This window comes from Callospermophilus lateralis, chromosome 15 (genome assembly GCF_048772815.1).
Source record: "Callospermophilus lateralis isolate mCalLat2 chromosome 15, mCalLat2.hap1, whole genome shotgun sequence".
NCBI classification, from domain to species: Eukaryota; Metazoa; Chordata; class Mammalia; order Rodentia; family Sciuridae; genus Callospermophilus; species Callospermophilus lateralis.
In genome coordinates this window covers 63,922,191-63,944,949 of record NC_135319.1, presented here as the reverse complement: position 1 = coordinate 63,944,949, position 22,759 = coordinate 63,922,191, and the positions used below count along the sequence as shown (strand labels likewise).

The following is a 22,759-nucleotide window of genomic DNA, read 5'->3' as shown; positions in this document are numbered from 1 at the left end:
AATCCAGATTGGATAATGGCCCCAAGGAAATGGTTGGATATGGGTGTGGATGAGGTGGTTTGTAATAAAAATGTGCTTGGTGCTTGCAGATCAGTATTTTGTTTATGAATCAGTCAGGATCAGCTAACCCTGGAAAACAGTCCCTCCAAGGGTGACAAGACTCCAAGAGGGAAAAGCATCAGAAAATAAAAGATGTAGTTAATACAGGTGGTTACAGAAGGGACACTATTAAAATGTTTCAATGCTTGAGCCATGTCCTCCAGAGATTATGATGGGATGCATCTTGGATGGAACCTGGGAATTGGTATTGTTAAAAGCTCCACTGGTGATTCTAATGTGCAGCCAGGATTGTGAGCCACCGCTGGCATGCATGTCACTCAGACACTTTCAGGGTGGGTCCAGTTTCATTAATTGAGGGATCTGTCCTTTGTATATTACACAAAGTTTACCACAAATCATGGATGCCTAAGAGGTATTTAATCAGGTTACTTTTAAAATAGAGTTGCTTTATCTTTCATTTCAGACCTCCAGCCAGAGAGACCTTCCTTCCTCCTCCACCTGTTCCACCCAGAGGTCGCTGATTCCGTCTCCTAAGACCTGCCTTTTTAAGACTTGCAATTTCCAGCCTGTTAATGATGACTTCATGTTGAGTTTTCTGGCATGACTGCTGACTTTAAGATCCAGTCTCATTGCTGACATTGTTGCAACCCTGCTGGCTTGGGTTATCCTTGAAGAGGAATGAAGAAGTGAAAACCAAGGACTTGATTCACCATCGTCAAGTATTTTGATCCTCTTTCTTGTTTGCCAAAAGGATGAAGACTCAATCAGGACACTTACCTCAAATCTCTCATATCAGAAATCTAACAAGAGTGATCAGAAATGTACTTTATAAGTGATTATATGGCAGTGCACTTGTATTAGTCCCTATGTATTTGCTAGTCCAGTCTAATTTCTAGACGGGAGTATAAGACTTTCAGTATTCAAGTAAGAAAAGAAGTGACCTAATTTAAAATAATTCTTCTACTTTCCTGTATGTTCAGGAGTGTGTTTGAGTGGTAGAACTAGTCATATACAAAAACCTGAAAAAGACTTTGGAAAAAAATTAGTCCTAATTCTTCTTATACAGAAGGCAAATCTGGGGTCCCCTACAAGTCTAGAACCAAGAGTGCTTGGTTGGTAGAAGAAGAGGAAGGTTTAGAATCTGGGTCTGCTGATTCTAGGTTACTACACTCTCCATCCAAAAGGACAGTCCCTCTTTCCTTCAAGAAATGCCTATATGTAGAAATTCACCAGCAACTGATTATTGGCGTTCTAGAAGCTTTTCTCTTCCACATCTCCAAGGCATGGAACTACCAAGTAGCTCTTTCAGTTTAGAAATTTACATTTTCAAGACAGTGATGTTTGCCAGGGAACCACTGAAAGTGGTTAGAACCAGAAGCTTGGGATTCCAGGGAGCCCATTTCTTGTTCTCTTGTCTTCCTAAGTCTTAGTTCTGGCTATAAAGAGATAGGAAGAGCTTTGGCTTCCCGCCCCCCCGCCACCCCCCACACACACTGCTGAAGAGTCTAAAGAGGGAGAAAGAATCTACAATAGTAATAGTTGTCTATTTTCTCCCAGACTTATTATTAAACCAGGTTTGGTAAATCTGTTTGTGCAGAGAAAGTAGAGACTTACATATGTCATGAGTTTTGAGTTCCCATCAAACAAGTATACCTTTAAAGCTCACATCCTTAATGATGCTTAAACATTTAGTAAAATCAGTATCTTAACTGTTGCTTTAAAAATATCAGAAATCTGGTGGCTTCAGACCAGACCAGAAAATAGACTTATTCTCCAATCCCTCACAGATATATAAAAAACACATCATTAATGGGCCATTTAAATACAGTTTTATCAGATCTTTTTCTAATAATTAAAGGTTCTTTCTCAATCTCATTCTTCAGCACAGCAAACAAGAACTTTTATTGAAGTTAGGAGCTTCTGGGGGAGTCTTAGGTTTTGTTTGGTTTTGGTTTTGATATAAAATACAGTATTGGCCACACCATATTGAGAGTGTTTGCACTGATTATCTTGTGTAGTGCCTGGCACATGGTAGCCATTCTGTGAATGTGCCCTCAAAGGTCCCTGTGCTTTCTTTATCACTTCTTGGGGAGAAACAGAAGTATGTGAGATAAAAAGAATAAGAAATTACAATATTGATACAGTTGTTCTTCCTGTTTTTTATAGACAGTCTTTTATCTAAAAAATATTTGATTTTGATAAGAGATACTTTTTAAATATCCAGTACCTCTAAATCTCTTTTTGAATGCTAAACAGTTTTTGTGCATACTCTGATGAATAAGCATGATTAATAACATGGTAAAATCTATATCGGCCAATGGTGTTAGCATCACTGTGCAATATTTTATTATTTATTGTGTTTTGTTCTTATATTAAAATAAGTAGAAGACACAAAATGAAAATGCTGATGAGAAGCCTGTGTCTCATGAATGTGGCCCACTTTAGACATGGTTGGAACTGATCAGAGGTACCCAGTCATAAGTGACAAGTCTTAGGCTCTCAGTGGATCCTCATTGAACATCCAAGCTGGTTAGCTGCATATAAAAGAAGGAAGTATTTAGATTAAAAAATGGTACTGTGTTATCAAAGAATTTTGCTAATGTTGAGGAGAAAATTTTATTTTCTAAAAAGAAAACTGCACATTATAACATAAACTTATTTCCACATACTCAAAGATTTGTATACCTTTTTAGGAATACATTATGTGACAAAACCATAGACTGTGAATATCATGAGGATCAGAAACTAAACTATAAGCAGTATCTAAGTAGACTGTTCCAGAGTATTCTCTATGATGCTTTGGGAGACAGCTCTGCTTCCACCGTTCTTCTGCAAGATTTTACAGACTGGCTTAATAGAAAGGGAAGGAATTGGTCATATTCACTGCTATTATTTTTGTCCCTGTTTAGAAGGTAGACTGGCCTCCAATTACTAGGCCAGCACTGTTCCTTCATCTTATGTTAAAAGCCAGGAGCAGATAACCCAACTAAATAAGCCATAAAGTATAAGACTGAGAGATTCTGAACAAGAGGTTGTTTTTCTGTCAAATAATTTAACTTGACTTATTTAATGATGTGAATAAACCCTTATGCTTTGCCATAATTACACAAAGTGATGGAATGTGGATGACTTTAATGAATATTTTTACAAGTCAAGTTACCCAACCCTCATTTTTTTCTTTGCTTTGTTATTAACAATAAAGATCCTAATCAGTCCAGTATCATTTTAATAGCTGGGATTTTTAGATACCTATCCCATATTCCAGGAAGTAAAAGTTTTTTCCTGCTCCTCCTTCAACGAATAGTGTGTAGTTTTACAGCAGCGTGGTGGAGGAAGCATTAGTAATATTTATTTTTGAGAAAGACAAGTAATTAATTTGGATAATTTTAAGATTTATCCTAAACATCAATCCCTAATTTTAAGAAATCTGCTTATATAAATATTTTTTTTGATTGGATAAATAAATTTTGTTTGGTTCATTTCCAAGCAAGTTATTAAGAGTGTGAAATGGTCTTCATTCATTCCTGCTGGCCAGATTCTGTGTTCACCAGGGTGGTAAAAGGAGGAGTGGGAGGTTGAAATGCATATTTTGAGATACAACTTGGAATTCATTTTCTCATAGAATCAGCAAAAAATAGACTTCTAGGCTAGCCCTCCAAAGCTCACTGAACTCCATGGTGTGGGAGAAGTGTCTTATTCATGGACATAGTATGAGCATGGTGTAGGGAAGAGAATGTGGGCTTGGAAGTCTGGAAGCCTAGTTTTTATTTTAGTCTGTTCCTAACTTGATGGCTTCACATGACTCACCTATGTGGCTCTGTGTTTTATCATCATAAAGTGGAAAGATATAAGTCCATGAAACTCTGTAAGCTCAAGTCTAAGGCAAAGGATGAGGAATCTCTCATTCTGAAGAAGCATGGAGATAGCCTTATTTAACTAGCAAGGATTTCCTTATTTAACTGGTGAGGATGCTGAGGATCAAACCAAGGTACTTACACATGGTCAGCAAGGTCTCTACCTCTGAGCTACATCCCCAGCCCAAGGATCTTTTTATTATGTGAATGCCGCTGTTGTGACTTTCTGGATTATTTTACGTGTCATAAGCTCTTTAACCAAAACTGAGTCTTACTAAAATTACAAGTACAGCCATTTCACTGCCATTCCCTCCTTCCCTATTTTGGCATGAGGGAGTTCATTTATTTAGATGAAAAATCTGGTGGAATAAGATATATTGATGTTTTTTACTACCTACTTTGGCAAAACAACCCTAATTTTGATGGTGCTCCTGAGCCCCTTTTTTAGCTATGAAATCATCAGGTTCTAAGGATCTCTGAAGCCATACTTCATTTCCTCTAACCAGTTCCTTTATTTCCTATTCCTGTTTTCCACACTTGCTGCTATCAGACTTATCATCACCTGATGCCGTTTATCAACATCATTTCCCTGGTAACCTACCAGAGTTCCTGACACATAGTAGAGGCTCAATAGCTAATGACCTTACAAGCCCTGCCCTCTATTATACTTTCCCAAATACACCACTAGTCTCCCCTTTTCTCATTGGTCATTGCTCTTAATGCTCACGTAACATCTGTTGGCTACATATTGTGCATATCTTTTTTGTACTATTACTCTTGTTCTCTGTTGTATGTAAAGTTTCCTGGTTTTAAGTCTATCTTTCTCAGGTGAATACTTTATACTTTTTATTTATAATATTTATACTTTTTCTTGTGTCCTCTACACCTCCAAGCATTTGCCAGCCCAATTTCCCCCACAAAACACAACAAGAGCTATGGCTCAGATCTGTGGAAGCTGGTGATGGATGTTTAAGAAACTACTCAGCCATCTTAATGCAGCACTTGCACTGCTTGTTCTTCAATTGCCCATCATCACTTCATTCAAAGGCTCTGTGATTATTCATTCACACAGCATTTACCAAACTTCCACTATGAGCAAGTCACCAGCTAGGTGCTTGGAAGATATACAAAGATGAATAAGATGCCTTCTCTGATTTCTATAGCAATTACTGATGTACGAGTCATACAGCAATTAATCTTGTACTGCCTTGTGATGTCTCTTATGCTATCTAGAAAGCATTCTTTAAATCCTGCTATGCTATTTGACTTTTCACTTGTTAATGTCTTCACTCATTCATTCAGCAAATAGTTGTTGAATGTATATGATGTGTCCAGCACCATCCTAGTAGCTGGGGCAGATAGATAAATGAGTGGGTGTGCTGGTACATACCTACAATTCCATATACTCAAGAGGCTGAGGCAGAAGGACTGAAAGTTTGAGTCCAGCCTGCACAACTTAGACAATGTTTCAAAATAAAATTTTAGAAGGGACTTGGGATGTAGTGCATGATTGCATACTATGTGCAAGTCTCTTCTGAGTTCAATCTTTAGTACAGGGTGGGAGGGGAGGTGGTAACAAAGACAAAGATCAATAAATAATAGTTCCTACCATCAAAAAAAGGTCTGACTATAGTATAGAAGAGGAAATGGAAATAGACCAGTAATTATGACATAATATGCCAAATGCTTCTAGAATCCCAAAGAGAGGATGCTCAATTTCCTAAGGGCATTATGCAAGGTCTCACTGAAGAGGTGATCATTCAACTAGGCCTAGAAGGGTAGTGTCAAATGACAAGGCAAAGCAGAAGATTCTAGATTAAGAGAATATCCAAAACAAAGGCACAGACTATAAAGAACTGTTCTTCACATGGATGAAGAGACTGGTGGGAAATAAAGTTGGGGAGATGAATTAGGGTCTGATTGTGCAGGTGCATTTTAACAGACTATGGAAGTTGGACCTTATCCTTTAGCAAGAAACTCCTCCCCTTCCCTGGTTACCTACACAGTCATGCACACTGTAAAAAACATACTAACATTTACAGGTATGTACAAAGTAGAACATTAACCACTTGTAGTTTGGGTCATAATCTTTCAGCTTGTTTTCTACAGGTAAACAAACATACTACCATTTAAAATAAAATCATGCTCTTTTTTTTCCTTGATGTAAGTACCTGTTAGATACCAGTCCACGTCAGTCCATGCAGGTAATATTTCACTTTTTAAAATGGTGTATAATTCATAATCCATTAGCAGAAAAAGACTGATTATGGGATCAGACTTCATAGTCTGGTCTTTCAGCAAGCCCACTTAACTTGTGCTTGTTAATGCCTCTGTAATGTGAATGTAGTAAAGGTACTGTTGCATAGGATTTTTTGAGGATCAAATCAATCAATATGTGAAGAGTTCAGAATAGTGTCTGGCAGATGAAAACCTTAGTGGTGATTCCATAATTTATTCAATATTCAAGTAGTGTTTTAAGCAAGAGAGTGATATAATCTGACTTCCTTTTAGAAAGATCACTCTGGTACCTTTGGTGAATGATCAACAGGGAAGGAAGAAGATTGGTGGCGGGGAGCTTATTGAGAGACTGTTGCAAAGAATGGCGATTTGGAGTATTAGCTGTTACTGGCCGAGGAATGAGCAAACAAACTATCGAGATATTTTTAAGTCACCAAATACTATGATTTGTTGACTACTGACGGCTAAGAGACAACTACAAGTTCCCCATTTTTAGCTAGGAGGACAGTGTAGATAGAAGGCGGTGCCATATTCCTGTGTTCCCTTGACAGGTACTTTTTGAGTCCCTACTCCGGGTTTAGGTACAGAAAATAGGCAACAAGATCTCTGCTTTGAGAAGCTTAAGTTCCAAGAGGCATTTATGACTGAAGCTGGGAGTCCAACAAATAATTGGACAATAAATGAACAAGAATTTCAGCCTAGCCCACATCTGATTGAATAGCAGAGGTCCAATAAATATTCAATGACTTTTAAACACATCTCCAACCCTGAAAAAGTTTAACAGTCTGCCCTATATGATGATTATGGAGTCAGTGACTCATTCAAAGCGGTAGAGGAGAGCCCGGAATGAAAGGGTTATTTGAGCTGGTTCCCCAAGCTCGAGGAGCGGCAGGTCAGACGACCAGTCCCGTTTCACAGCCACGGAGAATTACGCGTTTGGGCCAAGGTCACACAAGCTCTAGAGCCGGGGCGCGTCCGGGAGGTCCTGGCCAGGCCACCGCGAGGGGCCAGGACCCAGGCCGAGGCCAAGCGGCGCCGGCGCAAGTTCCCGCAGTTCCCGGGCTTCAAGTTGTTGCCGGCGAGGCCGGCGCGCGGCCCGGCGGCGGTTGCGGCCCCGCGTCGCGAGGCACTTCCGGCGTGTGCCGGGGTGGCCGGATGACGTGGCTGAGTCAGAGGAAGAGGCTAAGGCCGGGGGGCGGAGGAGGCTCGGGAGCGGGCGGTGACGGCGACGGCGGAGGCAGCGGCTGGGCCCGGGCCCCGTGCGTCTGTCCGCGCCCGGTGGATGCGAATCGGCCGCGGCACAAGCGGCGGCGGAGGAGGAGTCGGTGGGCCGGCGCCGGGCCGGCGCGAGCGCGGAGGATGAGGCCGCTGCCGGGCGCTCCTGGCGTGGCGGCGGCCGCCGCGCTGTTGCTGCTACTGCTGCCCCGGGCCCGGGCGGACGAGCACGAACACACGGTGAGGCGCCCCAGCAGGCGCGGTCGCCCCCACCCGCTTCCCCGGCCGCCGCCCCAGCGGGCTCCGCGCGGCCTGGAGGGTCAGGGGGCCTGGTGCAGCCCGGCGGCCGCCCGAGAGCTCCTTCCGGTCGGGCCTGGCTGAGCAGGAACCGCGGGAGCAGGGAGGAGGCATTTCCGTGCGCTCCCGGGACGGGGCTCCCCTCCCGAGTGTCTGGGCCTCCCATTCCCGCCCCGACCTGGGTGGCGCCGCGCCCCCACGTCTGGGGGCCCTGGGGGACCCGACGGAGCCTGGGGAGTCTCGAGGTTCACTTTCCTGCTGGAGCTAGGCCCGCAGGCCGGCGTGTTCGGGGGTCGTGTCCCCGGGGAAGGGGCTGCTCTACGGCTGTGGGGAGCTACGACGATAACAGAAGATGGATGCATCACAGTTACCCCTCATACAGGAAATACCCCACCACTTATGATTCTCTCCAGCCTTCTTTTTTTCTTCCCCCTCTTCCTCCTGCCCAAACCGGATTAAAACCCCGGGGTGGGGACAGCCTTGATAAACTCGAGGTGAGAGCGGTTTACATGTGTGTATGCTCTCACCCTGTACGCACTCAATTGTGAGGCCTTTCTTGTAACTTTCTCCTCTTAAGTCCCCAGTAGCGGCTCCATCCCTGTGGTCTCCAACTTGGACCACTTCTGATCATAAAGTTTCCCAGTCTAAGGCCTCGCCCCGGAACAATCTCTTGCATTTGGTCTAAAGTTGATTGGCGGTTTAATTGCATTTTCACATTAAAGCATGGATGTTAACGACTCTAGGAGTGGCTTTCACTTAGGACTGTAACTTTATGGTTTTCAGAATGGTGGACGGGAGCAAGGCAGGAAACTCAGGTAAATGGAGAAGGTTGCTTGGTCAGTAATTATTTTTATACCATTACCCATTAAGTTATGATTTTGCGTGAGAGTTTGTGTACATACTAAATTTTAAAAATTGGGGGAGTTTTCTGTCATTGCTGTTAGATGAGGAAGTGAAGTAATTCCTATCTATTTAATGGACCCGGTTTTAGGTTTTATCTGAAAATAGCAAAATTTTTCTCAAGTCTTTGAGTTAGCTGGACTCTTATTTTATTTTAGATAAAGAAGGCTCTAAATTTGGCTATTTTACCTTCAGACACAGCCAGAATCGTCTTACCTGTATATGTAGATTTTTTTTTTTTTTTAAAGAGACAAAAGTCCCTAATTGGTGACATATTTTTGTGGTATCCTGTGCTTTTCCCGTTAAGATAATTTTGTCTATCAAAATTATATTTTGTGATCATTGATTGCTTTCTATTTTCCACTGGGCATCCTTTTAGTTAGTGGTATTTTAAGATTTTTCCAATTTTGTTGACACATAAGAAAAGTTATCGTGTAAAACCCAGAACTCAACTATAGTTCTACCACATACAAATAGTAGTCTACTTTTCAATACTTGAGGAAGAAATTCTACTTTTTAATCTTGTTTCATAAGGCTGTAAATTGGTATAACTATTAATGAAACCATAGGGGCTGGGGATATAGTTCAGTTGGTAGAGTGCTTGCCTTGCATGCACAAGGCCCTGGGTTCAATCCCCAGCAACACACACACACACACACACACACAATAAGTAATAAGTTAGGGGTGTATAAAGGCTTTAGAATACAAATTTAAGAAGTAGATGCCAGTTTCAATGAAATTTTATTGCTAAATTGTCTTTTACCTTTTTATTAGTAAATACAAAATACTTGTGAAAAGGTTTTTGTTTTCTGCTCGAAAGAGAATATGGTATTTATGAAATAGTTATTGTACAAAAATTTAGAATCCATGTCATTTTATGTTTACATATGAAGGCAAGAGTTATATGAAGAATAGCATTAAGATACAAGCATAAAATTCAAATAAATGTCATTTTATTCCTGATGTTTGCTGTTAGCCAAAATATTTTACTTTTTCTAAGTTTCATGAAAATATTTCTTGAAAACTAGGAATTCACTTTATCCAGATTATAGTACTGGAAGAGGGCTATGATCAAGTGAACGTTTTTTTTTCCTTTCTACCAAGAAGACAAAAAGTAGCTAGTGAAGAGAGAATGGTACTGAAGAAGGAGGAAACAAATTGCCAAGGGAAGGTTGCTGAGTGTGTGTTTAATAAATACCTGTAGAATTGGATTATCAATTAAAGAACAGCTTTCAGAAGCTATAGAGTTTGCCCTTTCAGTGAAGACTATTTCAGATAGAAATAAAACTAATGATTTTTATAGCAAAATGTGCTAGGTTCTCTTTTAAGTGCTTTACCCACATTAATTCATGTTGAACTTACATTAATAACTATGAATTGCATGATATTATTCCCTTTTTATAGATGAGGAAGCCAAGGCCAGCATAGTTAGGTCACTTGCACGAGGCCACACCCAGTGTAGGAGTAGAGGTGGGATTTGACCCTGGGCATTCTGAGTTAATAGTAGGTACTCTCAACTGATATGCTTTAAAGCCCTTTGCCCTAACAATTGAACAATAAAATCCTTGGTATTAAATTGAGTAGGTCTGTATATTGATGGTATGTATAAGAGCTTAAGGAAACATTTGGGTGAGTCTAACTCTATAATGGGTTAGCATTAAAGAGGGACAGGGCTTAAATTCCTGGGCCACAGTGGATGCATGACCTGAGCAGTCACATGCTGAACTGTTCTTGTTTAATATGCAGCTGAAATTCTTATCTTTGAACAAAGAGTTTTGCATTTTTGTTTCGTTCTGGGCTCTACAAGTTATGTAGTTGGTCATAACGGATAACTACTTCCTGCTGTTCCAAAAAATGCTTTTTTCCTGCCTTTTTTACTGTACCTGCTGAATTAGGATTCAATTGATCATGTGACCTACAGTATTTTTTATGTGCTTATTTTTCCAGAGTTTTTGTAATATTCTCAGAATGATGAAAATGAAATATATACTTGTATATACACATCTAGACTATATAAAGATATGTTCATTTTAATTCTTGAATCAGAACTGAGTATGGTAGGTCAGTGGTAGAGTACTTGCTTAGCATGGTGAGGCCCTGGGCTCAATCCCTAGCACTTCATAAATAAGTAAATAAATAGAAGTTGAATCATATATGGATTATAGGATATATTTTTTGAAATCAAAAGGCTCCTAATTAGTGATTAGAAGGGTTATTAAAAGGCCTCTTGAGAGTAACTGAAAAGTAGGTGTGTAGGGTTGATTATACTCTTCTCTTGGTTGAAGCACAAGGAAGCATCTGGAAATAAATGATAACATATCCTAAGATTCCAAATGATTCTATTAAAAACTATTTCAAATTGAAACTCAGAATTTTAGAACTGGAAAGGCTGGAGATCATTTCATCCAAACTTTACAAATTGCCTATAGAGCCCCAGTGACTGGCTCAAGAGAGAATTGGGGAGATTCTGGGCTTTCTGATCCCTAGGCTTTCCTTTTTCTACCTGTCTCTATATCTGATTTCCATAACAGCAATATGGAAATATGCCAGCACTAAAACACCAATAATCCAGGGTAAAGAAATCTTAGAGCATTTGTACTTGGAGGTTTGCATTGTAGCATTGGATTTTTGTTGTCATTTTTGAGTGCTTTGGATTAGCCTTGCTTTTTTATGAGTTTATTTACTCTACATGATCACAAAGTCACCCCCCCCTTGCCCTGCTCCAGTCTGTTAGATATCCCAAGCACTGTGCTCTGCATAACTAGTAATGTTTTTTAAATTTGTTCTTATTACATACACATGACAGAATATATTTTGACATTTTATACATATAACTTCCTATTCTTCTGGTTGTATATGATGTGGAATCGCATCTGTCGTGTATTCTTATATACCCATAGGAAAGTAATGTCTGATTCGTTTTACTATCTTTCCTATTCCCATTCCCCCTCCCTTCCCTTAACTAGTAATATTTGACAGTGCTTTGCTGAGTGACTTGAGTAATTAGGGAGCTACTAGGGACAAGGATTTGCAATATCTGAAGCATGTAACTGTTGCTTAAGGAACAGTGAACAAACCCAGGCCATTGTTAGTTTAAAGTGCATCATCTTGGGTATGACTCTTATGGTTTAGGTGTCCCTACCTAGGCCCAAATCCCATTTCCTTGTGGCCCCTTGTTCTGGTAATGTTGGGACATGTAATGTTGGAAGCACCCCATCTGTGCCTGGGATAGCTTGCTTGGCTTCTATCGTAAACTGTGTTGTACCACTGCATGATGTTTACTTTGGCAACTTTTCTTCTTTGTTGGGTGTATAAGACCTCTTGAAACTTATTTGAAGATTTATAAAGGGAATAAAAGATTTACTGCAGGTGAGTTTGTGAGTGCTGTAATGCAGGTTTAGTTTTTGGAAATGCCATAATCATTGCCCTATTTTCAGTGGCAGTCAGCGATAGACTAAACGTTTATTTAAGTTCAAAGTTATTTTGAGAGAGAGCAGTTTATCTCAAGAGACTATTCAAAAATATACTTCTAATTTGATTGTATTAGAATTCAGATGTGTATTTGAAATAGTTGAAAAACTTTGAAATTATGACTTCTAAAGTATTCTCAAAACTGAATTTTGCTTTCTCTGTTACGTATTTAAAGTAAATATGTCCCTTTCCATGAAAATGGAAGATAATATTTGGGTGGTTAGTCTTGGCTCTCTGTATCTTGCTGGTCAGTATAAATTCTAATTTCTTAATTCTTATTTTTCAAAGAGTATATCAGCAATATTGTCTACTAAAGTGTAAGTAGATTCTTTCTCTCTCTCTCTTTAGGTACTGGAGATTCAACCCAGGGTGCTTTACCACTGAGCCATGTCCCCACCCCTTTTTATTTTGAGACAGGTTTTGCTGAGTGGCTTAGGGCTGTGCCAAGTTGCTGAGGCCGCAGCTTTGAACTTGTGATCCTCCTGCCTTAGCCTCCTGAGTTGTTGGGAATACAGACATGAGCTACCATGCCTGGCACAAATAGATTCTTAAGATTTTTTTTCCCCCTTTAGGGCAGATTAAAAACTCAAATGGAACAGTTCACTATTCAGTGTCATCTTTATTGTCATCTTTATTTGCTTTGTACACTTTTTCATATTTCCTTGATTTTGTTTTTGTCCTTTGATTAATGAAGCTCACTAGGAGTTAGCAAAAGCATTCCTAAACTGCTAAACTTAGTACTGCTTAGTTATGTATTCTTGGAAATTATTTAACATCTATTTTTTGTTTTTGTTTTTAGTCTGTAAAATGAGGGAAATAATAAGACCTATCTTACAGAAATTTGAGAAGATTAAATGTTCATGTAAAGACCTTACAACATTAGATGAACCTATGAAGTGTTGCTGACGAGATTTTGTTGCCCAAGCTGTTGTGGTCATGTTATGTTAGGCATTGGTCAGCATAGCTTCATATGGGGTTATGAGAAAGGAAGACTTGAGCACTTCCGAAGATTAAGTGGAATTTGACCAAGTGAAGAAAAGAGGGCATTGTAAATTTGGGGGAATTACAAAAGAAACAAGGTGAAGCATAAAAGGAAAGGAAGACAGTGGTGTAACTGTTTTGGCTGGAGTGGACAGTTCATAAATTGAGAATAACAGTGAAATTCTTCTGGGGTTTGGAAACTGAGTAGGTGAAGAATGCAGGTACCTAAACTGGTCTGCTTTCATGTGGCCAATTTCCCCTGAAGCTTTAGATGAAGGAATTATTGCCATCCATGCTCAGAGGTTTCCATATCCATGCTGTGCTTACTTGCCACTTCCCCCTGCTGGCTACACTTTTCAGGTAAGTTATAAAACTCCATCTTGCTCAGTGTCATTGGCAAGTCTGAAGTTTTTCCAAGGAAAGTATTTCAAAAGAGCTTGATAGGATTTCCTGGAATTTTGGAAAGGAATTAGATTACCTTTCTACCATAGGTTCCTAAGAAATAGGTTGGTCAGGAAGGAGCCCTATTTAGTGATCTCTTAGCCCAGAGTTGTAGGGGCTGAGGGACTTTGTCTACAGCTTTAGGGAAAGAAAATTAAAAAAATAAAATTTTTCTTAAAAAGCTATGTGAAGTTTTCCTTTTTATATTTTCTAACTTCAAGATATTTTAGAACATATTTTCTCTCTGGAGAAAGAACTCTTGTCTTTGGCTTGGGAACATTTATTTTTTTAGGGACAATCAAGATCTGAGATGGAAAGTAAATGTTTAAATTCATTGTATTTGACTGTAGTCTGTGTGAAAAGGAGACATAGAAAAGAAGCATAATTTTTGCCTTAATATTCACCCTAAGGCCCTGAATTTGTTTCAGTCCTTTTCCCAGAAAGATCCTTAGACTACAAGGCTGTGTATGTTTTGTTATAATACTTGCATTGTGTCATCACACCTCTACCAGCCTATTAAGATTTTTTGGTGTTTAAAATGAGTAACTTAAGAATGTGTAGTGTAATACACCCTGCAGCCCTTAGATTACTTTAATCCTGTGTCTCAGTTTGTATAAAATAAATGAATGCTATATTTTAAAGAAATATTTATGTTCAAAGCTTTGTTTATTTTTTAAAGGAACATCTACATCGATTTACAGAAAAAATGTCTTTGTATTATTTTCCAAGTTATATAATATTTCTACAAATTCAGAGAATTAATGGCAAGGATCTCATTAATGGGTACTCTCATTCAATGTCTAATCTCTAGTAACTTTTCTTGTTTCTCATTTCTCTAAAGTACTGTTGCAGTCAGTGCACCTACCAGTCAGTGTATATGCTTCAAGCTTTTATTAAGTTGCCAGTAAACTTTACATTTTAGTATTTCTTCAAAATTTTCCCATTTTATTTATCAAATACTTATGTAATTGTACTATGCAGAGAGAGCATTTTGTGTTTTTGAACAGATTTTATTTCTAATATCAGCTCTGGTTAGTTAGGAGTGGTTGGCTTAGAGCATGGTTTTGAGAAGAATTCTGAGGCTGTATATGTATTTAGCAGAAAGGAGTACTTGGACTGATAAGTGCTCTAAGACCATGAGCATTGGTTGGAAGAGTGGAGACATATATTATCAATCCTCACAAAATTAAAAGAAGAATGAAGAATGGGGGTGTATGAATATATTAACATTCACATCTTTGATTCCTTACTTTACGCATGAAGTTATATACACTTTTTTGTACTCACTTGAAGCTGTTAATTTTTCTATATTGTTACCCATTTTGACCCTTCTCTGCCAAAGCAGAATTAATCATTGCTACACTAGTTCTTTATTACCTTAATTATAACACTTATTGCTCCAATGTTAATCATTTGCTTTTTTGGCTCCACAGTGGATTATGAACTTCTTAAGGGAAAGGAGAATATTTACTTTTATATCCTTTTTTTTTTTTTTTTGTGTGTGTGTGTGTGTGTGTGTGTGTGTGTGTGGTGTGCTGGGGATTGAACCCATGGCCTTGTGCATGTGAGACAAGCACTCTCCAACTGAGCTATATCCCTAGCCCTACTTTTATATCCTTAATGCCTAAAACTTGCTTGGTCCATATTTCACATGTTTGAAAAGTGAGATTGCTTGCTCTTTCCTTGATGACCTGGATGATGTCTTACATGAACAGTGACACATTTATTATGTTTGGAGATGATGAAATTGGAGTCTTAGGGTGGTAGTGATGATGTGAATCAAAATGAGGAGGCAAATGCCTTGGGTAAGAGTAGGCAAGTTAATGTTTTTTTCTGAAATGCAGAAGATCTTGAGGTTTGAGTGTCTGAGTCTGAGAGAATGATAGTACCAGTAGGAAAATAAGTTGAGGAGAGTAGATTCAGGTAGGATGAATTTAGGAAGATAGGAGATAAGGGTTTCATAGTGGACTCATTGGGTAGCTTTCTTTATTGCATGCTCCATAGCAGCCTTCCTTATTATAATTGCTTGTTCAATGTCTGTCTTTCCCTTTAGACATCAGTAGAGCAAGGAACACATTCAAAGTTGTTGGCACGTGCTGGGCACTCAGTAAATAATTGTTCAGTGGATAACTAATGCACTATTAACTTAAATTACAATATTGTCAGTTAATATTTCTAATTACAAGCACTGGTTTTGAAATTACCCTGGTAATCTGTTTTCACAGAATCATGTTTTAGTCAACTTTTTGTTGCTATGACTAAAATACCAGAGAAGAATAATGTAGAGGAGGAACAGTTTTTCATTGCTTACAGTTTAGAGGTCTCAGTCTGTAGACAGTGGAATCCATAGCTCTGGGACCAAGGTAAGGCAAAACATCTTAGTGAAAAGGTGTGGCAGAGGAAAGTAGTTCATGATATGGCAAGCAGGAAGCAGAGTGGGGGGAGGATGGGGGGAGGGGGGGAGGATGGGGGAGGGGGGAGGATGGGGGGAGGGAGGGAGGGAGGGGGGAGAGAGAGAGAGAGAGATAGAGAGAGAGAGAGAGAGAGAGCGAGCGCCAGCGATAGCAAGCACACTTGCATGCACTCCACTTACCAGGGACAAAATACAAACTCAGATTTACCACCATACCATACCTGCTTACAGTTACCACTCAGTTTATCCATATCCATGGATTAACCTGCGGATTAGGTCACAACTCATATAATCTAATCATTTTACCTCGGGGCATTCTTGCGTTGTTCACACATGAGCTTTTGGGAACATCTCATATCTAAAACATAACATTAGGATTTCAAACTTGTAGGCATCTTATAAATCTTGGGCAGACCCCACAGACCCTGGGAAGGTGAAGTCAGCTACCCCAGATCTTTGAACTACTATCTCTATTTAGCAGTAGTTTTTTTCTTTGGTATTGGGAATTGAACCCAGGGGTACTCTATCACTGCACTACATACATACCCACCCCCCCCCCCTTTTTTTTTTTTTTTTGTTTTATTTTGAGACAATTTAAGTTTTCTCTCAAACCTGAGACATCCTGTCTCAGGCTCCTTAGTAGCTGGGATTTTAGGTTTGTGCCAGCTATATGTAGTATTCACTGATGGGTAAAACCATAATTATTCAAAGAAATATGCTTATAATATGTCTTTCAGGCTGATAACAGATGGCATGATGACTTGAATGGACTTGGGGTTTCATAGTATGGCTTTTCTTCCTTTTAGTTATTTTTCTCCTTTTAATGCTTTGACTAGTGGTTGTGTGAAAGACTAGAAGGGAGATGAGGTTTTATTTATGTGCGCTGGCAACTTTAGTTTTTGGGGGGTATATGATGATGAGCATGAGGTTCTGGATAAACTGTTGGTTTTGATTCCTCTTCCCTTGTCCATGTTAACCTGGTGAATTATATTGGTTCAGTGTTTATTGTTCTTTAATAGTATAAATAGTAATTATAAACATACTCTTCTGAGCTATTGGACTTCATTTAAAGCTATCTTCTGTAAAACAAAGTTTGGAAAAGGTGGATCCTGAGACCACAATGAGAGCTTTTTTTTTTTTTTTTTTTTGTAGATGGACACAATACCTTTATTTTGTTTATTTTTATGTGGGACCGAGGATTGAACCCAGTGCCCCACCCATGCTAGGCAAGTGCTCAAACACTGAGCTATCGCCCCAGCCCAATAGGGTATATTTTTTATATTTAAATGTGGACATTGATTATGAGATTGAAATAAGCTTCCAGTATTCTAGTTTCCTGAACACCAAAAGTATACTTTTATTTGGAACAGATAACAAATATCCCCTTAATTTGAATTAGATTTAAATATATAAATACACACATACATACATGTAAATATATATATAAAATTTGCTTTTCTTGTTTCAGTATCAAGATAAAGAAGAAGTTGTCTTATGGATGAATACTGTTGGGCCCTACCATAATCGCCAAGAAACATATAAGTACTTTTCACTTCCGTTCTGTGTGGGGTCAAAAAAAAGTATCAGTCATTACCATGAAACTCTGGGAGAAGCACTTCAAGGAGTTGAATTAGAATTTAGTGGTCTGGATATTAAATTTAAAGGTAAGTAACCTTAGTAGTCTCTATGATATGAGTTAGACTATAGACCAGAACTTCTTAACTTTGGACCTATTGACATTGGGGCCAGATAATTTTGTGTAGAACTATCATGTACATTGTAGGATGCTTAGCAGAGTAAATTAGTAATAAAAATTATGTTTTCTTGACTTTTTCTGAAAAATTTTTCTAGTAAACCCTCTAGTGATTAGACATGTGGGTGGGGAAGGCCTTCATAGATTCATAATAAAGTAATTTCTGGAGGTAGGAGACTGTAATGGGATATGTGGTTACTTAAATAATTTTATGTAAATTCTTAAATTCAGACTTGTACCATTGACTTATTGACTTATTGTGTATTTATCAGTGTTGTATTAATTTACCTTCTCAACACCTAAAGGATATTTAAATTATGAGTCAAAAGATTTGTTAAACTTGGTAAAAAAAAAAATCACCCTTAGCTGTTTATTATTGTAGTTACCTGTTTATTTGGTCCTTTGAGTGTGTTTATACTTTGTTTTTCTCTGTGAAGTTTGTCAGAGTATATTTCCTGCATAGGCAATTTTTGTGTTCTGAACTAAAGCTTGAGTAATTGAATATTTGCAGGATCTTTAATTGGGTGTCTTGCTTTTTTGAATAGGGTGTGGATTTTGTAATCAGGAACTTTGAATTTTAATTCCATTTATTTTACTATATTGATTTTAATAAAGTTTTTTTTTTTTTTTTTTTTGGTGCTGGGGGTCGACCTCAGGGCCTTGTGCATGCAAGGCAAGCACTCTACTGAGCCTCAATTTTAGTAAAGTTGTTTACTCCATTTTTGACTTCATTGTTTCTTTGTGTAAAATGAATAATAACTGCTTTCTTAGTAAATTATATTATTAAGAGGATGTGAAATGAAATATTGTAAAGATAATTTTACTTTAATTTTGATTTGCTAAATTTTATTCTTGTCTTTATAGTTTTTTGTTACTTTTATTGAAAATGAGAATGTATATTTACATTCTTTTCCCCCCATAATGTTCCTTTGGGCTTAATAATTAAGTTCTAAATTTAAGCCATAATAATTTTTGTGAATTACTATAAACATGCCCCATGGCATGTATTTTAATTTAGGTAATTTAAATATTTAATCACAAATTAGGAGGAAATTCAAGCTAGAATATGTAATCTTTGAAAACCTGAATACTATATTTATCTCTTTTTTCATATTTGATAGACATTTCTAGTTTGTTAGAAAGGAACCAGCAAGAGAGAATAGGCGAAATCCTAGAATCCTACTTTGCTAATATGATTTCATCAATTTAAAAAAAAATTCTTGCCTGTACTTGAATTGAAGAGTACTGTTAATTCAGCAGTCTTAACCTTTCTTCTTTATTAGTTCCTTGAGACTGAGATGGAGAGATTGTTTAAATAGAGGCAGATAGCCCTCATGGTCTAGAAAAGTGGAATTTATTTTCTTTTTAGATTAAGCTAAGCACCACTGAAAGAAGAGCTAGCCAGGTAGTGTTGTTCCCTGTTCTTTGGGGTCTTGTCAGCTCTTCTGTGAGTCAAGTGGTCTAGATGAAATAGTAAATATTGATTAGATTTCTCTTTCCCCTCTCCTATAAATTTTGCCTTCTCTGTTCAAGGACAAAATTGATCATGCTTTGAAATGGTTCTGATTGTTACTTATAGTATCAAAGAATTTTAATGTAATGATGCCCCTTGGAGATTGTATCAGCCGGTTCCCTCTCACAGAAACCCAGAGATGAAGGGATTTGCTTGGGGTATATCATATATACTAATAATGTAACAGAAACTAGAACATCCTGTCTCTGAATGAAATACAGAAATATTTATATTGTTAATTTTTCATCCCTTAAATATTTGACATTTGAAGATTCTTAAGAAGGCGTATTTAGACATAATAAAATTTTGGAAATATTTTGAAAACAGAATTAGCCATATGCACACATGCATATATGCATATGTATGCCCCATATGCGCACACACACACACACACACTTTTTTTTAGTCTAGCAGATTTTGTCAGGCTAGATGGATTGGTATCATTTTGTAAAATGAAGGTCACTAGAGAGACTATTTTAAGGAACTAATGATAGTCTAGGTCTAATGTAGGATGCCTCTCAAAATTTTACAGCTTTTTTTCTTATATGTTAGTTCTAGACAAAAATGCTAATTGAGACCATTTAGAGAAAATACATTAATTATAGATGGGCAGACTTAAATTAGGCATCTTTGAACCAGGCCTGAATTTATTATCCTCTAATTTTACAGGGTATGTTTTAGAACCTTACCATTACAGAGTAGAAAAAACATGTGCTTTAGGGTCAGAGAGATTGGTGCATCCCAGCTCTGCTTCTACTCACCTGTGTGGTTGGAGGCAAATTATTTAGCTCCTTTGGGAAATTATATCTATTTGATAGAATTGTTGTTACATTTAAGTGAGCTAATTCATTTAACAAAGTTCCTGGTATATAGTTTTATGTTCAAGAATTGGTAGAGATGGTAATTGCTATCATTACTAATTGCATATAGTATGGGTCTGTAGTTCCAACTTAATTTTGCCAGTAATTATGAAACATTAAAGTTGATTGATAATAGGATTTGATTATAAGCTGTTGTGCTAGCCTGTTGGTTCTTCCAGGGTAGGGACAGTGCATTCTTGTTCACCACTCCAGCGATTTAAGAGAAAGTAAGCTTGCTTTATTTTTTTTTTTTATTTATGATACTGAGAATTGAACCCAGAGTTGCTTTACCACTGATCTATATATCCCCAACTCTTTTTAATTTATTTTTTATTTTGAGACAGGGTCTTTGCTAAGAATCTCCCTAAATTGACGAGGCTAGTCTTGACCTTTCAATCCTCCTGCTTCAGCTTCTTGAATTGCCAGGATTACAAGTGTGAGCCATCATACCCGGTTTAAGAGACAGTAAGGTCTATTTTTTTTTTTTTTTTTTTTGGTACCAGGGATTGAACTCAAAAGACACTTGAGACCATTTAGAGAAAATACATTAATTATAGAAGGGCAGACATCCCCAGCCCTATTTTGTATTTTATTTAGAGATAAGGTCTCAGTGAGTTGCTTAGCACCTCACTTTTGCTGAGGCTGGCTTTGAACTTGTGTTCCTCTTATCTCAAGCCACCTAAGCCTCTGGGATTACAAGCATGTGTCACCACACCTGGTGAAATAGTAAGGGCTTAATAAATTGTCTTGAACCGGGGTGGTTTGTGCCTACTTCTTACAATAATTGGTTCATTTTAATTATTAATTGATCTGGAATAATAAATTTTTGGGGGGCATACTGGGGGTTGAACCCAAGGGCACTTAACCACTGAACCACATCTCTATCCCCTTTTTAAATTTTATTTAGAGAGTCTTGCTAAATTGTTTAGGGCCTTGCTAAGTTGCTGAGGCTGGCCTTGAACTTGGGATCTTCTTTACTCAGCCTCCTGAGTTGCTGGGATTACAGGCATGTGCCACCATGCCCAGCTGGAATAATAATTCTTAACCAGGTGAAGTCACTGCACAGCCCTTCTATTGAGAATCCTGTAGTATAATGAAGAATGTTAAATATTGACAGTCAGTTATTGTGCTAGCCTGTTGGTTCTGTCAGAGTAGGGATAGTACATTCTTGTTCACCACTCATCTTAAATAGGTGATTTATAGAGGATTCCTTTCCGTTTTTAGTTGATCTTCCCTTAATTTTCTCTTCCTTGAATATCTCAACTTTGTAGAGGGAAGAAGTTATTCTGCAGTATTTCTTCTTATCTAAAGTGAATTGCTAAGTTGAGAGTACTGCAAATAGGGAAAAATATCAAAGATTGCTTAAAGCCTTATGTACTTCTAGTTCAATGATTCTGTCTTGGCTATTCTGATCCTTACTATGTAGAATTTCCACCCAGATATCTGCTTGGGTGGTATAGAATTGATTGCCAAAGGATAGAGAAGAGATCTACGGGGTGCAAGACATGCCAGGCCCTCTAATTCAGCAGCAAGATTTACCTAAGGTCATCCCCACTTTGTTTTCAGTTCATAACTTCCACTGTTCCTGCTCAATCCTGTTTCTGCAGGATTTTTTAAAGCCTCTAGAAATTCTCTAGAGGAAGGTCTGCCTCTGTTCTACCACAGAGAATAGAGGGTATTTATCTTGTTGTTTGGTGGGTGGTGGGTGGAGACGGGGACTTGAGCATCCTACTTCTTCATATACACATGGGTATCTGTATGCAGTCCCCTGTGTGGTTAGCTTTACATCTGTTCCCCACCTTTCAAGATCTGTGGTGTCTCTGCCTTGAGTGTCTTTTGAGTTCTGATACCTTTCTCCTCCCTTTGTCTAGGGATCAGCTTCAACCAAAGTGTTTTAGCCAACCAAATTATTTGAATCTGGAACTTGTCAATTTTTTATTAGTGATTCTTTGAAACCTTGTGTTAACTGCAGATTTGTTAACTGTGGCCTTTTAATTTATTTATTTATTTTTATTTTAAGACTTAAATTACTAATATAATTACTTATAATTTTAGGACTTTTCTTCAGCTTAGATTTTTTTGCATTTATTTATTTTTAGATTTCTTTATAAATAAAGGGGGACTGCATGCAGATGGGATGCTGTGTATTAGGTATATATGACAACAGAATGCATTTTGGTTCATTGTACACAATTGCAGCACAACTTTTTATTTCTTTGGTTGTACATGATGTGGCATATATGTACCTAGAGTAATGTCCATCTCATTCCACCATCTTTCCTGCTCATATGCCCCTTCCCCTCCCCCCCGCTTTGCCCAATCACAGTTTCTCCATTTTTCCCATGCGCCTCCCCCCTACCCCCACTTATGGATCAGTATCCACTTACCAGAACATTCATCTTTTGGTTTTGGGGGATTGGCTTACTTTGCTTAGCATGATCTTCTTCAGCTCCATCCATTTACCTGCAACTGTCATAATTTTATTCTCTTAATGCTGAGCAGAAAAATATAAAGAAGAAAATTAAAGTCACCTGGATGTAATTATCATAATGGTACATTAACTGTTTTGGTATATGTATTTCTTCTACTGTTTTCCTTCCCATTCATCTGCATTGCTTTAAAATATGTCAAAATTGAGTTCGTGTTACCAATGTGTGATTTTTTTTTTTTTTTAGAAAGTGTATTTAACAACCCTTATATAGTGCTTATTATGTGCCAGATAGTGTTCTAAGCACTTCTAACTCATATTTAATGTTATATGTT

At 38.1% G+C, this 22,759-nt stretch overlaps 2 protein-coding genes across 2 annotated transcripts in view; both read left to right on the top strand.

The window, feature by feature from the left end:
- Pik3ap1 (phosphoinositide-3-kinase adaptor protein 1) overlaps positions 1-3,463 on the top strand; it is a 118,712-nt gene extending 115,249 nt beyond the window's left edge. The window contains exon 17 of the mRNA XM_076834424.1: positions 524-3,463. Within this exon, the coding sequence (XP_076690539.1) occupies positions 524-581 (58 nt within the window). The 3' untranslated portion in view covers positions 582-3,463. The remainder of the gene's footprint in view (positions 1-523) is intronic.
- A 3,873-nt stretch (positions 3,464-7,336) lies between these two features.
- Positions 7,337-22,759, top strand: part of Tm9sf3 (transmembrane 9 superfamily member 3) — a 65,498-nt gene continuing 50,075 nt past the window's right edge. Inside the window, exons 1-2 of the mRNA XM_076834491.1 lie at positions 7,337-7,607; positions 17,339-17,534. Of these exons, the coding sequence (XP_076690606.1) occupies positions 7,512-7,607; positions 17,339-17,534 (292 nt within the window). The 5' untranslated portion in view covers positions 7,337-7,511. The remainder of the gene's footprint in view (positions 7,608-17,338; positions 17,535-22,759) is intronic.